This window comes from Paramisgurnus dabryanus, chromosome 19 (genome assembly GCF_030506205.2).
Source record: "Paramisgurnus dabryanus chromosome 19, PD_genome_1.1, whole genome shotgun sequence".
NCBI classification, from domain to species: Eukaryota; Metazoa; Chordata; class Actinopteri; order Cypriniformes; family Cobitidae; genus Paramisgurnus; species Paramisgurnus dabryanus.
The window spans coordinates 25,104,862-25,118,313 of NC_133355.1; the positions used below are offsets into that span (position 1 = coordinate 25,104,862).

A 13,452-nucleotide genomic window follows, 5' to 3' on the forward strand; every position below is an offset into this window, starting at 1 on the left:
AACAAAAGCAGAAACTGATGATAACCCTCGATGTCTTAAATATACAGTATTTTGGCAACTGAATTATTTAGCTGTTGTTATAACACTGAACACAGCATCATCACTCAATCTCAGTGTGAAATGCTAACACTCATACTGTGAAAATACACAACGCTACAATTGTTTTGGTGGCTTGATGCCAGTAATAGCTCACATATGTGTCACCACATGTTCTAGTGCTTGAGGGATCCCAGATAGGCTTCAGATGGTACATTTTCCGACGAGGTAAAAGTCTTTCTTTTCAATCGGCAGTGTGATATTGTAACTTCATTTGTAGACCTCTTTGGATAAAAGCATCTGCTGAATGGCTAAATGCAATGTAAATGTCAATGTCTATATTTATCATGTAAGATAATTGTTGAAGGCCAAAACTCTACAGAAGACACAATATATTTTTCGTAATAAAGGTAGAAAAGACAGAAAGTAAAACAGTGTAGTTATATATGCATGGATTGTGATTATGAGAAAAGAGGATGTGCTATTCTCAATTACATTTTAACTTTATTTAATTTTTTTCTTCAAACAGAAACATTTAAAATGTAAGTGCTTTTCAATAAGACTTAAAGAATGGGTTGGTATCTATTAAATTGCACAGTAGAAAACAGTAACTTGAGTTTTTTTATATAAAAGTGAAAAAAATACTCATTTGTAAAACAGTGGTTTAATGTTTTAAATTTAAATTGAAGGTTATTTAAGCAACAATGTACAGTATATTGAGGTATATTATCAATAAAGTCAGAGCAGAAGAGGTTGTTAAGTGTCTTTTAAGGACACACTATATACCAACATTTAATTTTAAATATTTTAAAATTGCTAAAAGCCATCCATCTGTTTGAAGATAAACTCTCTGAGAAGACGTCATATTCAGTATGTGCTTTAGCAAAAACAAACATCAGAATCAAGAGCTTGAAACCATCTGTAAAGTCCCATCAATAAAGAAATCCAGGTATATTGTATAATTGAAAATATGTTATGAAGGTTCATGCAATGAGACACATCAAAATGTCTTTAATCTTTTTACTTCAATGACTACAAAACATACTGTCATTTTCAAAAATCCATACTGAAAAGTCTGAAAAGAGCATGAATGTATCTAATTATTTCAGATTTCAGTTTTGTGGATCTCTCACAATGCCATCCAGACTTTACAAAGACTTTTATAGTGTGTACACTAGAACATCAACCCACAGCATTTCACATTTCTGGCAGAGTATTTTATGTGAAAATGTTTATTTTGGGGTTAACTATTTCTTTAAAGATACAGGACAACAAAACAACACTGTCTGTGTTTATAAAAACAGCAGTTTTTGTGCCAGGAGATTATCTTACATTATGACTATAAGTGGACCTCATTCAAATCTAATGACAAATTACTGACTTGACTCCTTCAATACTGAAAACTGTCAAATCTAATGTTTCTAATTTTATAAGGTTTTACTCCACATGCAATGTAAAATGAGTCATGTTACGCTAATGGTCGTTGCTGAACTAATGTTCTGATTGTAATGACCAACCAGTGAGCAACTACATGTGGTAAATGAGAAATCAGTCACAATACAGCAGAAACAACTGACGGCTGATGAACTGACTGATGAGCTCCATTCTCACACATGATCACAGAACATACAGTCAACAGTCAATAACATCATGCTGCTCACACAGGTGCATGTGTGTGTGTGTATCTGTGACTACAAGTCAAAAACTCATCATTTGCCTTATTCCAGCATTATTTATATTATTATAAAATTATATAATATTTATAAATATAATTTTTTATCTACGCACACGCACACTCATGCGCACGCATGCACGCACACTAGGGGTGCAACGGATCACAAAACTCACGGTTCGGATCACATTACGGTTTTTGAGGCACGGATCGGATCATTTTTCGGATCCGCAAAAAAAAAGTATGGAAAACATCTAATAACAATTTAAGAAATTACAAACATTTATAAAAAAGAACAAAGTTCCACATTAAGTAAGGTCTAAAATCATTAGGTACAGAAATCAATTGAATAATAACACTGCATTTATTGTATTAATTAAATGTAATTATTATTTTTTTAGGCTTCAGAAGTGATTTTCTCTTTGTCTTAGGTTTTTTGACAGACTTAAGTAGGTCAATTGAGCTACCTGTCTCTTTAAGAACAAATATGCACAGACCGCATCTCTCTCTGTGTGTGCACTACTGAGTCCCCTTAAACGCGTGCACACACACAGATAGCGGGCAAATTACAAACGGTTGGACTCAAGCACAAACGGTTGGACTCGAGCTGGACCAGAAGCATTCAACCGCACGTGCGTTTGTGCGTAAAGTAAACTGCTCACTTTAGCGCCTTTTTGCAGTTAAACGGTTTAAAATCACTTGAATGTTAACATTTGCAAACCTTTGAAACCCTTACAAATGATAAACTTTCCCTATTTAAATGTGCGTATTAATCCGCTAATCACATGCGAGCCGAACCGTGGGTCGTGATCCGTCCAACTGTGATCCGTTACACCACTAACGCACACGCACGCATGCATGCACGCACGCACGCACACACACACACACACACACACACACATATTTAGACGCGGTTTAGGCTGTAATAATCATTTTTGGATATATTATGACTATTTTAGTACAGTGTCTGTTGAATTTTAACAAAAACAATCCTCAGGAGTGAAAAAAAGGTCACCCAACCAGCAAATTTAAAAAAGCATGACAAGACCCATAAAAATCTGGGTTTTTCCAAAATTAGATTTTTTCTTATAATACATGTAAAAATACTTTAAAAGTATTTTGTGGTTGAAAATTAATATGAAATGGAAATTTCTCTGCATTATTGAAGATCTGAAAACAAAACAAAAAAGTTGTTGACAATGTTTTCCCCATTTAAATTTTCAGTGAATAAATGCAAATAAAATAGGGCTTTCAAACGATTAATCACGTACAAAATAAAAGTTTGTGTTTGCATATTATATGTGTGTATAATGTGTGTAGTTATTATGTATGTATATATATATATATATATATATATTCATGTATGTATTTTAGAAACATTTACATGTGAATATATACTTATTAATATTGTTATTTATTTAAGATTATATAAAAATAAATTATATATAAATAAACATTTTCTTACATTTATATGTGTGTGTGTGTGTGTGTGTGTGTGTGTGTGTGTGTGTGTATTTATATATACATAATATTTAAACACAGTACACACACACACTTTATAGAAATAAAAATGTTTATTTTGTATTTACTTAATCACGATTAATCTCTTGACAGCCCTAAAATAAAAAAAATGTTTTTATTAAATATTATATATATATATTATATATTATATAATAACATTTTTTTTATTTTAGGGCTGTCAATAGATATATATAGGCTATATATATATATATATATATATATATATATATATATATATATATATATATATATATATATATATATATATATATATATATATATATATATATATATATATATATATATATATATATATATATATATATATATATATAGATATAGATATTATATTATTAAAATATATATATATAAATATAAAAACTAGAAGATACCATTATATATATATATATATATATATATATATATATATATATATATATATATATATATATATATATAATAAATAAATCTAAATGTATAAATGTATGAATAAATATAAAATATTTTATTTTGAAGAATATAAAAAATATGAATAATACTGATTAAATTAAACAATTATTTATTTATAACTTTTTTTACATTTATAAGATGTGTATTTCATTATACTGTACTAAAAACATATTTAAGGGCAGTTGTAGCCTTGTGGTTAGAGAGTCAGCCTTTAACCCGAGAGTTGGCGTTTCGAGTATCACAGCTGTTGTGTTACACCTTACCCATTGCTCCGGGTGTGTGTTCACGACTGACTGGGATGGGTTAAATGCAAAGGGTCATATTTTGGGTATGCGTTGCATAATTGTTTTGTCTGAAGTTAAAAAATGCAAAAAAAAAACATTCATAGAATAAAGCAAAATCTGTCTTGCATTTCTGCGGGGTGATATATTATCGACTAAGACTGATAATCCCTAAAAGTAGCACAAATGCTGCCAGTGATCTGCCTTTATCTCAACACTCATATGTCATTACCCAACCAACGCCACTTTATCATTACAAAACAAATCAAAGAACACAACTGACTCAAGCGAGGGGAAACCCTTGTGCGGACTTCCGCCCCACCCATTTCCGACAATAAAACAAAGCTATTTTGGGACAATGCAACTCTCACCCCCTCTGCCTTCAGATATTAGCTGCCCATTGTGGTAATATAATCTTTATCATACAGCTACAATAATGACTCACGCTATAATCCAACCTCAACCGGTCCCTCCATTAAACCCAAATTTCCCAGGCACAATGTAGATCTGGGCAACCAGCTGTTTCCTCTTTTCCTGAAAGTGATGAGATTTTATACAAGCAATAGAAGGTGTGTCCCATGTGGCCATACCTGCTGATGCTTCTCAAACTCCAGCTTGATGGGAGATTTAATACAATTGCAGGTGTCGTGATAGGTCTGTTTAAGAGCGAGATCCATCAGGTGTTTGTGATAGGCCCCAGCCACATTTCCACAGATAAAGATGATGATGTTGGCTAAGATCTAGACAGACAGAAAAACAATAATTTTGTGATATACTAACAAGGTGACTCAGTGTGTAATCAATACAACATTGGCACACAGTAAAAACATAGTGATGATGCACTAAATCGACCCATAGGCACAGGAAGAGCTTACTCTCTGACCACAAACACTTGACGTAAGTATGCACAGCAGTCCAAATGGATTTTGATTGAGTTTCAAATACAAAGAAAGAGCACATTACCGTAAGACACAATCAGCATAAAGACCAAGACAGAGAATGCGGATCTTATATTGATTTAAAAGATATCGATTTTCAGGAAAAGTGAATCCGTGTAGTTTATTTTTACATTCTGACTTTTCATTATTTGCAATGTTGCAACTGTTACCCCGTCTTGTCCAAAAAAAGTGGATTTTTTCCAGTTGCCGAGGTTTTTGCTAAAAAAAGCTTGCATGCACTTAAAGGGTTTTGCAGCGAAATAATGACTGAACCTAAACTTAAGAGTTTGACTTAGAGCACATGGGTTAAGAACTGTAAAGGTTACAAAACTTTGCAGTGAAAAATACAGTTAAATATGCAAAACTTTACTGTAATGAAAAAGTGCCACTGCATTTTTAATTACAAAGTTGTTTATATGTTTTCTGTATTTTTACAGACGTTATTTTTTTGCAACCACAGCTGCTAGTTTTTTTTTTTTGCAGTATAAACAACAGCTTTCTTACAATATTAAAGGAATACTCCAGACATGCCCATCATCTTTAACAAGGATCAACTGAGTTTAAAGCCAGAAAGTGCATCCACACAGTAAAACCTAACAGTTAACTTATCTCAAACCATTTAAGTAAACCGGTTGGATTAGACCATTTTAGTTTTAAAACAAATCAATTTAAGTACTATGAACTTGAGTCATGTGCATTATGCCCTTATATTTAAGTAGTGTGAACTTAAATATAAGTGCATAACTGCATATGACTCAATTTGTTTAAGTTCACAGTACTCAAATGTATGTGTTTTAAAATTAATGCAACCGGTTTACTTAAATGGTTTGAGATGAGTTAACTTTTAGGTTTTACAGTGAATCCTTCACAGAATGGCTCCAAGGGGTTAATAAAGGTTTTCTATGGGTAATCTATGTGATTTTGTAAAAAAATCCATATTTTATACTTTGTAAACTATAATAACTAAATTCCAGTAACAATGCCTTTTTGGACTTGCGTGATTCGCGAGAGAGTTTTAGCGTAGTGAGCGTTGGTTGCCATAGGTACGTTGCGCAGTGACTCTCGTAAATCACGTGAGTCTAAGATGGCGTCATTATCGGAAGCTAGTTATTATAGTTTATAAAGTTTAAAATAGGTATATATTTCTTACAAAATCACATTGCTTACCCACAAAAGACCTTTAATAAAAGGGGCCCTTCCACATAAAACCGTTTTTACTTGAATTTTTTTTACTTCTACCTCCTCTGTCAGATCTAGCCACTGAAAAGAAATAAGCGGAGAAATCAGGTCAATTAGAAAAGCTGCTCAGTGTGACGTGGAATTGATCGAGGTCATTACTATTCATGAGCTCTCTAACTTAAGACCGTGCCCACATAATACGTGTAGTTCAGGGAGTTTTCCTAACAAGTTACAGCAAGGATGGCTGAACGTCAACCGTACCAACCTGATCTCACGAATTTCCATGGCATAGTCACGGAATTTTTTGCTCATTTTTCCGTGGCATTCTCACGGAACTCTGCATATTTCTGTGGCCCTGCCAGGGACTTTCTTTTCCGTGGCATTCTCATGGATTCGTTACTCAACTGTTTAGAGTGTTTGTCTTGGGAAAAAAATGTACTTTTCTTTACAAAAATTTTTTCACTACATTCAGCATAGAATCATACTGTGTATTCATTATATATTGCATATTAAAATTGATTTAAAGCCTAATTACATAAAAATTGTGTACTTTTACTTTCTTGAGTAAAAGTACGAATTTTTTTTTTTTACTTAAGTTAAAGTACAAAAAATTTCTAGATGTTTAATGTACTTAAATATTAAATATAAACCAAAAACTTGAAATTATGAAATGTAGTGGAGTAAAAATTATGATAATGTGTTTTGGAATGTATGTTTTCCAAAGAAAAACACTTAAAAAATACGATTAAATGAAAATTTACTTTTATGCAGAAAGTACAAATACTTAAGTACTATACAACTCTGGTCCGGTGGTTCTTCTTCACGTATTTATTGTAGTATTTGGTAAAAAAAACACTACAACCATGCGGCAAGAAGTGGATATTGCATGATACGCATCTTAAACAAGCCGGTTGAAACCCAGAAGTTCGACCCACAAATTCGACACGGGTGCCCGCGATCTCAGCATTGCCACTTTAAAGCTATTTTTCTTTTTTTATTAACTGATGAATCAAAGTTATGTTCCCTGGTAATCAATATAATGTCATAGCCGTCAATAGATCTCAACTGCGTATTGAACCGGGAGCATTCCTCCGATGTTTCTTCTCTATTGGGTTCTCCACTCAGACATCTGAGATTAGCAGACGTCTTAAGTGAGGTGAGCACAGTGAGTAAAAGCTAAAGAGGTCATTAAGGTTTACCTAAGACTACTCAAAGACGTCTGACATTTCAAGTGATTCTCCAACCCCCTGCTAATATCACTCACGGACATCATTAACAGATTAAACATCATCCACTTATAACACACCACCCTACAGTACGTCAATTAGCAATACAGTCAATAAAAACACCTTAACACCCTTTAAATCATACGAAGGCACATTGTTTGCCTTTTAGAAATTGACCAAACGTCAGCTTACTATTGAAGTACTGTTTGCCCTTTAAACAATCATCATGTTTAAAATTGGCGGTCAATGCAGGCTATGTAAAGGTACGTGTTTCCAATACACTATAATGTCACGTCTAATGGTCTAGAACAAACTCATGTAATCTTTAAATCAATACGCTCTAAAGATGCTGGGTTATTGGGTTGAGTTAAATGAACCCAGCATTTCAGGTTGAAACAACCTGTCCCTTTTTGACCCAACGCTGGGTTTAAAATAACACAGCATTTTTTCGAGTGTAAATCAAACATTGGATTTGTATATCCCTTGATTACTTCCACATACTGCCTGCAAAAGCAGAAATATTCAGGTTTCGGACACAGACTCTCTTCCTCTATTTAAGGGCACTTGCACCTGCCGGAGGGCACACCTGTATCTCACCGGGCAAGTTTTATAGCACAGCTCCTCAGGGAGCAGCCGTAGTAAGCCATTCCTTTGTATGTAATCACTGAATGAAAGGAAGAGGTCAGTCATGAAAGTTCAGTAACACTGGACTTTAATTACAACACTTCTGATGGATTCTGACCCACACATACGCGACTTCATTAGTTTCTCGGCCCCTGATTAACACGAGACCTTTGTTTGTCAAGCACGTCCGGAAAGTAATGTACGAACTGGAGCCATTAATAGGGCGCGGAGTACGACCTGTGGTTTTTGAGTGCACCTAATTGAGGCTGTGATACTTTTAATAAGGAAAGCTTGAGAGCTTAATGTGAAGGGTCTTTATGGTTGGTTTTAATGAAGCTCTCTAACAGCTGGATAACTGTGTTGAGGTCTGAAAGAGGAGAATTTGCCTGGTGAGCTTCAGGGGCTTTTCGAGGTCTTACAATTTGACCTGACAACAACATAAAAACAATTTACATCTCACTGCCTCTTGATTCCTGAATGTAATGCTGCTGGCTCTCTGACAACCTGACAGCCAGTATTTTTGTGTTCTTGTGGACCATGTGACTTGATTGTTGCCTTGGTTACATGCGCTGGGTTTAGATCAGGTATGGAAAAAGATCTGCTTTAAAAATGAGAAAGGTTCTGGAAAATCAATACCAAAAAGGTGGGCATGAATTATTATTTATTACTTATTATATAAGAGGTATATAAAACACCGTAGAGAACGTGCTATTGGTGCCGGTGTCAGCATAGACCAGGGGTCTTCTGCTACTTTTCTCGAGGACGAGATTTTTACATTTTAAATATGATGCGGGCCAAAATTGAACCCTGATTTTTACCTTTTATATATTTTTTGCCTATAATCTAATATAATTATTAAATATGTTACAAATTATGTTGTTGTTGTTACTTTTTGTTATAGGTCATATATTAAAAAATGTGCATTTTCAAAAAAAATGCACACATCTTGTATCCAGTATTTTGCATTTTAATTACTGAAAAATCATATTTTCTTTTTTTATATTTTAAAAACAATTGGAGTTTAACATTGCAAGAGCCAAATGTTAATAGTTCAACTATGAACATTGCACAATTTTTTTTAAATATTAACACATGTATTTTTGTATAGCACTCTGCAGAGCTCTTAAACTTTTGTTTATAACTGTTTAACTTTCACCATTTGTTACATTTCAAGTATTCACAACTAGGCATGGGACGGTTACTGGTTTCAAGGTATACCGAGGTTTTAAAGGTTTCAAAACCATACATTTTTTCTGTGATAAAGTTTCCAAGGTATGAGGTATACATAAAATTCATTAAATCATTAAGTCCTGTAATTCATTTGATTGTTTACATTTAATATATATTACAAAAGATATATTTTTTAAGAATATTATAATTTAAAGAGTTTATTTTTACCTGGCACATGCTCTATTTTGGCTAAAGGGGATATATCATGAAAATCTGACCTTATCATGTTTAAGTGCTATAATTGGGTCCCCAGTGCTTAGAAAATGTAAAAAAAAAAAAACAGTAACTAAGTTTTGGTAAACCATTCTGTGAAAAAAATAGGTCATTGAAATTTGCCTCTTGTGATGTCAGAAGGGGATAATAACACCCCTTAATCTGCACTATCCAACCATGACACTGCCATTTAGTGCAGGGATCAGCTCATTTGTATTTAACCCTTGTATTGTGTTAGAATTTTGTGATGATTTTGATGGAGTGGGTCAAATTGACCCGCATTGGATTCAATGCAATTCCTTAAATATCACACTATGAAAAATAAGACCGAATTAGGTATGAACAGGACCATTTTAGTATCAGTATTTGTCACCCATTACAAACACTAAAAATTTAAAATTATGATTTTAAAAAATGCATTTAACTACAATTTTTAACATGTTTGTTCTAACAAATGTTGCACAAAAACTTTTGTAACATTTAACATTTGACATTTTAATTCAACATGTTTTTTTAAACATACCCATGTTTAAATAAACAATTTAATATTGCTGTTAAATGAAATGAAGTTTTTCTTTTCCTAAACAGGCTCATCTTTTGTACTTGAGACTCATTGTACAAATTCAAGAAATCACTGTTTACATGATGTGCACACATCAAGCATGTGCTTTCTGACAACTTGCATTTTACACAAATGGTGCTTATTTTTATGTCATATTTTGTGGGGCACAGCTGGCATTACCTGTATTCACCTCTGGATTTTCTGCGGGTCTGAATTCATCTGCTTTACATAGTATTTCATATACATTGAAAATAGAAATGATAGTTTTAAATGTACTTTTCTGTGTCTAAGGAAGTCTTTATCAGTACTGACAAAAGTGAGCAAAAGCTCACTTTTCCCTTTCCAGAGTAGTAAAACACCAACATATATGCAATAAATGTATTTAATTTGTGTCTTTACAGTTGCCTCGGAACAAACAAATATGGGTCAAATTGACCCGCGAACATCAAAATCGTAAACAAAAATCATTATTGTGCTTAAGAAAAAGAACACGTCAAAACACATCAGTGTATCCTAACTTCGCACGCATGTTCAAGACCCTAAATGAGAAAAAGTGACAAAATGTCTGGAAAAAAACTGTTACCAGTAGTATTTCATATACACTGTATATATACAAACCTGTGTTTGTAAAAGTCTTTTTCAATACTCAAAAGAGTGAGGAGAAGCATTTTTATGCCGATTTCAGGATAGTAAAACACCAATATAGCAGCAAACACTAAAAATATATATTTAATTTAGGTCTATACCGTTGCTTTGGATTGCAAATTGACCCGCAAACCTCAAAATCGTTACAAAATGATTTTGGTACACTTCCAAACATATCAGCATGTCCAAACTTTGCATGCATGTTCATGGCCATAAATGAGAAAAAGTCACAAAATTTCAAGAATAAAATCACAGGTTAACTGGTTTATCCGACAGCATAAAATCAAAACGGGTCAAATTAATATAAGGGTTAAAAGGACACACACAAAAACTGCAATTTTAACATGTTATAATAAATCATCTACATGGCATTTTAAGATAAAACTTTACATATATGCTCTGGGGACACCAAAATCTTAAAATGTCTTATGAAATGTCTCCTTTAAAAATAAAATGTGTTCTGTGGAGTTAAATTTTTTTTGCTTGTATACACAAACATTTGAAAATAAAACTTTTTAGTGTTGCAATTAAAATACTGCAACACAGTGAAACAGTGTTATTTTTGCTTAAGGTTATTATACCTCCAGAATTTCAAACCGGCCCATGCCTATTCACAACATATAGCCAGTCTTCTCTAAAATTGCACTTCCTGTTTACTTTTTTTAACTCTTTCCCCATCATTGACGAGTTAACTTGTCGATTAAAATAAAACGCTTCCCTGCCAATGACAAGTTTTTCCGGCATTCCGTATTTCTGCTATTATCCACCAGGTGGCGCTTCACCCAACTTATAAAACATGGAAGCAACCCCTTAGGGCAAACAGTAAGAACTCTGTGTATGTTTTCATCATCGCTCTGAATCTGATCTCTATCCTTCACAAAAATGCAATTATCTCTTGCAGTTCTTGCCAGCTTGAATGCATGATGTCATTAAGCTAAAATAGGGCCATGTGAAATACTAAAATTCAGTTTTCAAGTCACATTACCACTTAAATCTGAAATGTGACATGCTTGTGTCAGACTGGACCATGTTTTTTTAGTTATCATAGTTTTTTTTTGGCATACTGATTATCACTGATTTACTACAATAGCCATGTTTTTTGTTTTAACTGTAGTAAAATCATGGTTAGTTTTTTTTGCAAGGCCAGATAAAACAATAGGATCAGGTCAATTAAAAAAATATGTGATCCAGTCTGTACAAGTTTAAAGTATAAAATAAAGTGACAGTATAAATCTACGTATATGGCAAAAAGTAGTTATTTATATACAATATTATATCTATGATTAAAACAATCATTCATTATTCAGCAAAAAATACCTATTGTTTTCAACAACAAATCATGTAATTATTAAAAAGCATGCAATTTCATCATTTATTTTATAGCATATGTGAAAACCTGTCACGACATGACATTTATGAAAAATATTGTGGAGAGAACAGAGTTTAACCTTTCGAGATGCCTTCATTATGCTGTTGACACTTTCCATATACCACTGTGATTTTATTGTGTTCATTTGTTTACATAAGAGAGAGAGAGAGAGCACAAGCTATTAGAGCAACAGTGCCTTATAGAGAGCCGCATGGATGATGTATTTTTGTAGGCAAATCCTGGAAGTGAGTTAGCATTTTAGCCCTTTCGGTTCCATCGTCCCGAAGTCAATAGGTTTTTTGAATGGAGTTTTGGTTAAATGCCTTAAATAAGATCTTTCATGAATATTTCCACTCTGTTCATCTGTGAAAATTATTTTGTTGAACAAAACATGTAATTGTCATAAACCTTTGTTAAACAGGGCTTATTTTTTTTGCGATAATTCAAGTCTATGGGAAAAAATGATTGGGCTTTTTAGTAGAGTAACCATTGTCCCACTAACTTCCGGGTTGGCCAACAAAAATACATCATCACTGCGACAATCTACAGGCATCAGAGATGCGGTCATACTTCTTGACAGACATTTCCTATTGGTAAGGAAATCACAGATCCTGTAGATGTGACACAATTTAAAGCAGCAGTAGCTTTTTACTTTTTCAGAAGAAAATGTGACGATTGCTTGTCCTGATGCTATGGTGACTTTCACAGAAAAAAAGTGGTCGGCCCAATATTGGTTTTTAAATGACCGTTCATACATACATTTACATATGACCAAATCGGATAAGATTGTTCAGCCAGTGTAGCTCATATCTGGTTGTTAGAATGACGTAAGCAACAGCACGATGCCGAAATATTTTTTATTTAACAACCGAGAGCAGTGTGGAAAGAGATGACGGAAAGGTGGAAATCTTGCCTCTGCTGATGTTTATCATGATATCTTGCTGAACTCATGAGAAAATATAAGCAACAGAGACATTTAATGTCTACAGTGGCAGGAAAAAGTATGTGAACCTTTTGGAATTTCTTGTATAAATTTGTCATAAAATGTGATCTGATCTAAATCAAGGATATTGACAAACACAATGTGTCTAAAAATGATGACACAAAAGTCTGACCTTTCATGTCTTTTGTTGAACACACTTATTCAACATTCAAAATGGCAGTGGAAAAAGTAAGTGAACTCTTAAAATTAATAACTGGTTGGTCCCCTTTGGCAGCAATAACCTAAACCAGACCCTTTCTGTAGTTGTGGATCAGACCTGCACATCGTTAAGAAGGAATTGTAGCCCTTTTTTCCCTGAAGAACTGCTTTAGCTCTGTCTTATTCTTTGGATATCTCCTGTGTATGGCCCTCTTCAAGTCAATACATAGCATCTCTATTGGGTTGAGGTCTGGGCCACTCAAAATTGGTGCATTTTTATTTTTTTGAAGCCATTCTGTTGTGGACTTGCTCTGGTGTTTTGGGTCATTGTCCTTTTGCATCACCCACCTTATACACAGTTTCAG

General features: G+C 33.5%; 1 protein-coding gene across 7 annotated transcripts in view; it reads right to left on the bottom strand.

The window, feature by feature from the left end:
• The window catches only part of adcy2b (adenylate cyclase 2b (brain)), a 92,190-nt gene that overhangs the window by 44,181 nt on the left and 34,557 nt on the right, over positions 1-13,452 (bottom strand). For all 7 annotated transcript variants that reach the window (XR_010545576.1, XR_010545577.1, XR_010545578.1 and 4 more), the window contains exon 4: positions 4,551-4,700. Coding sequence is in view for 4 of the 7 variants with exons in the window: in XM_065293632.1 (XP_065149704.1) it covers positions 4,551-4,700 (150 nt within the window). In the remaining 3 variants the exon portion in view is untranslated. The remainder of the gene's footprint in view (positions 1-4,550; positions 4,701-13,452) is intronic.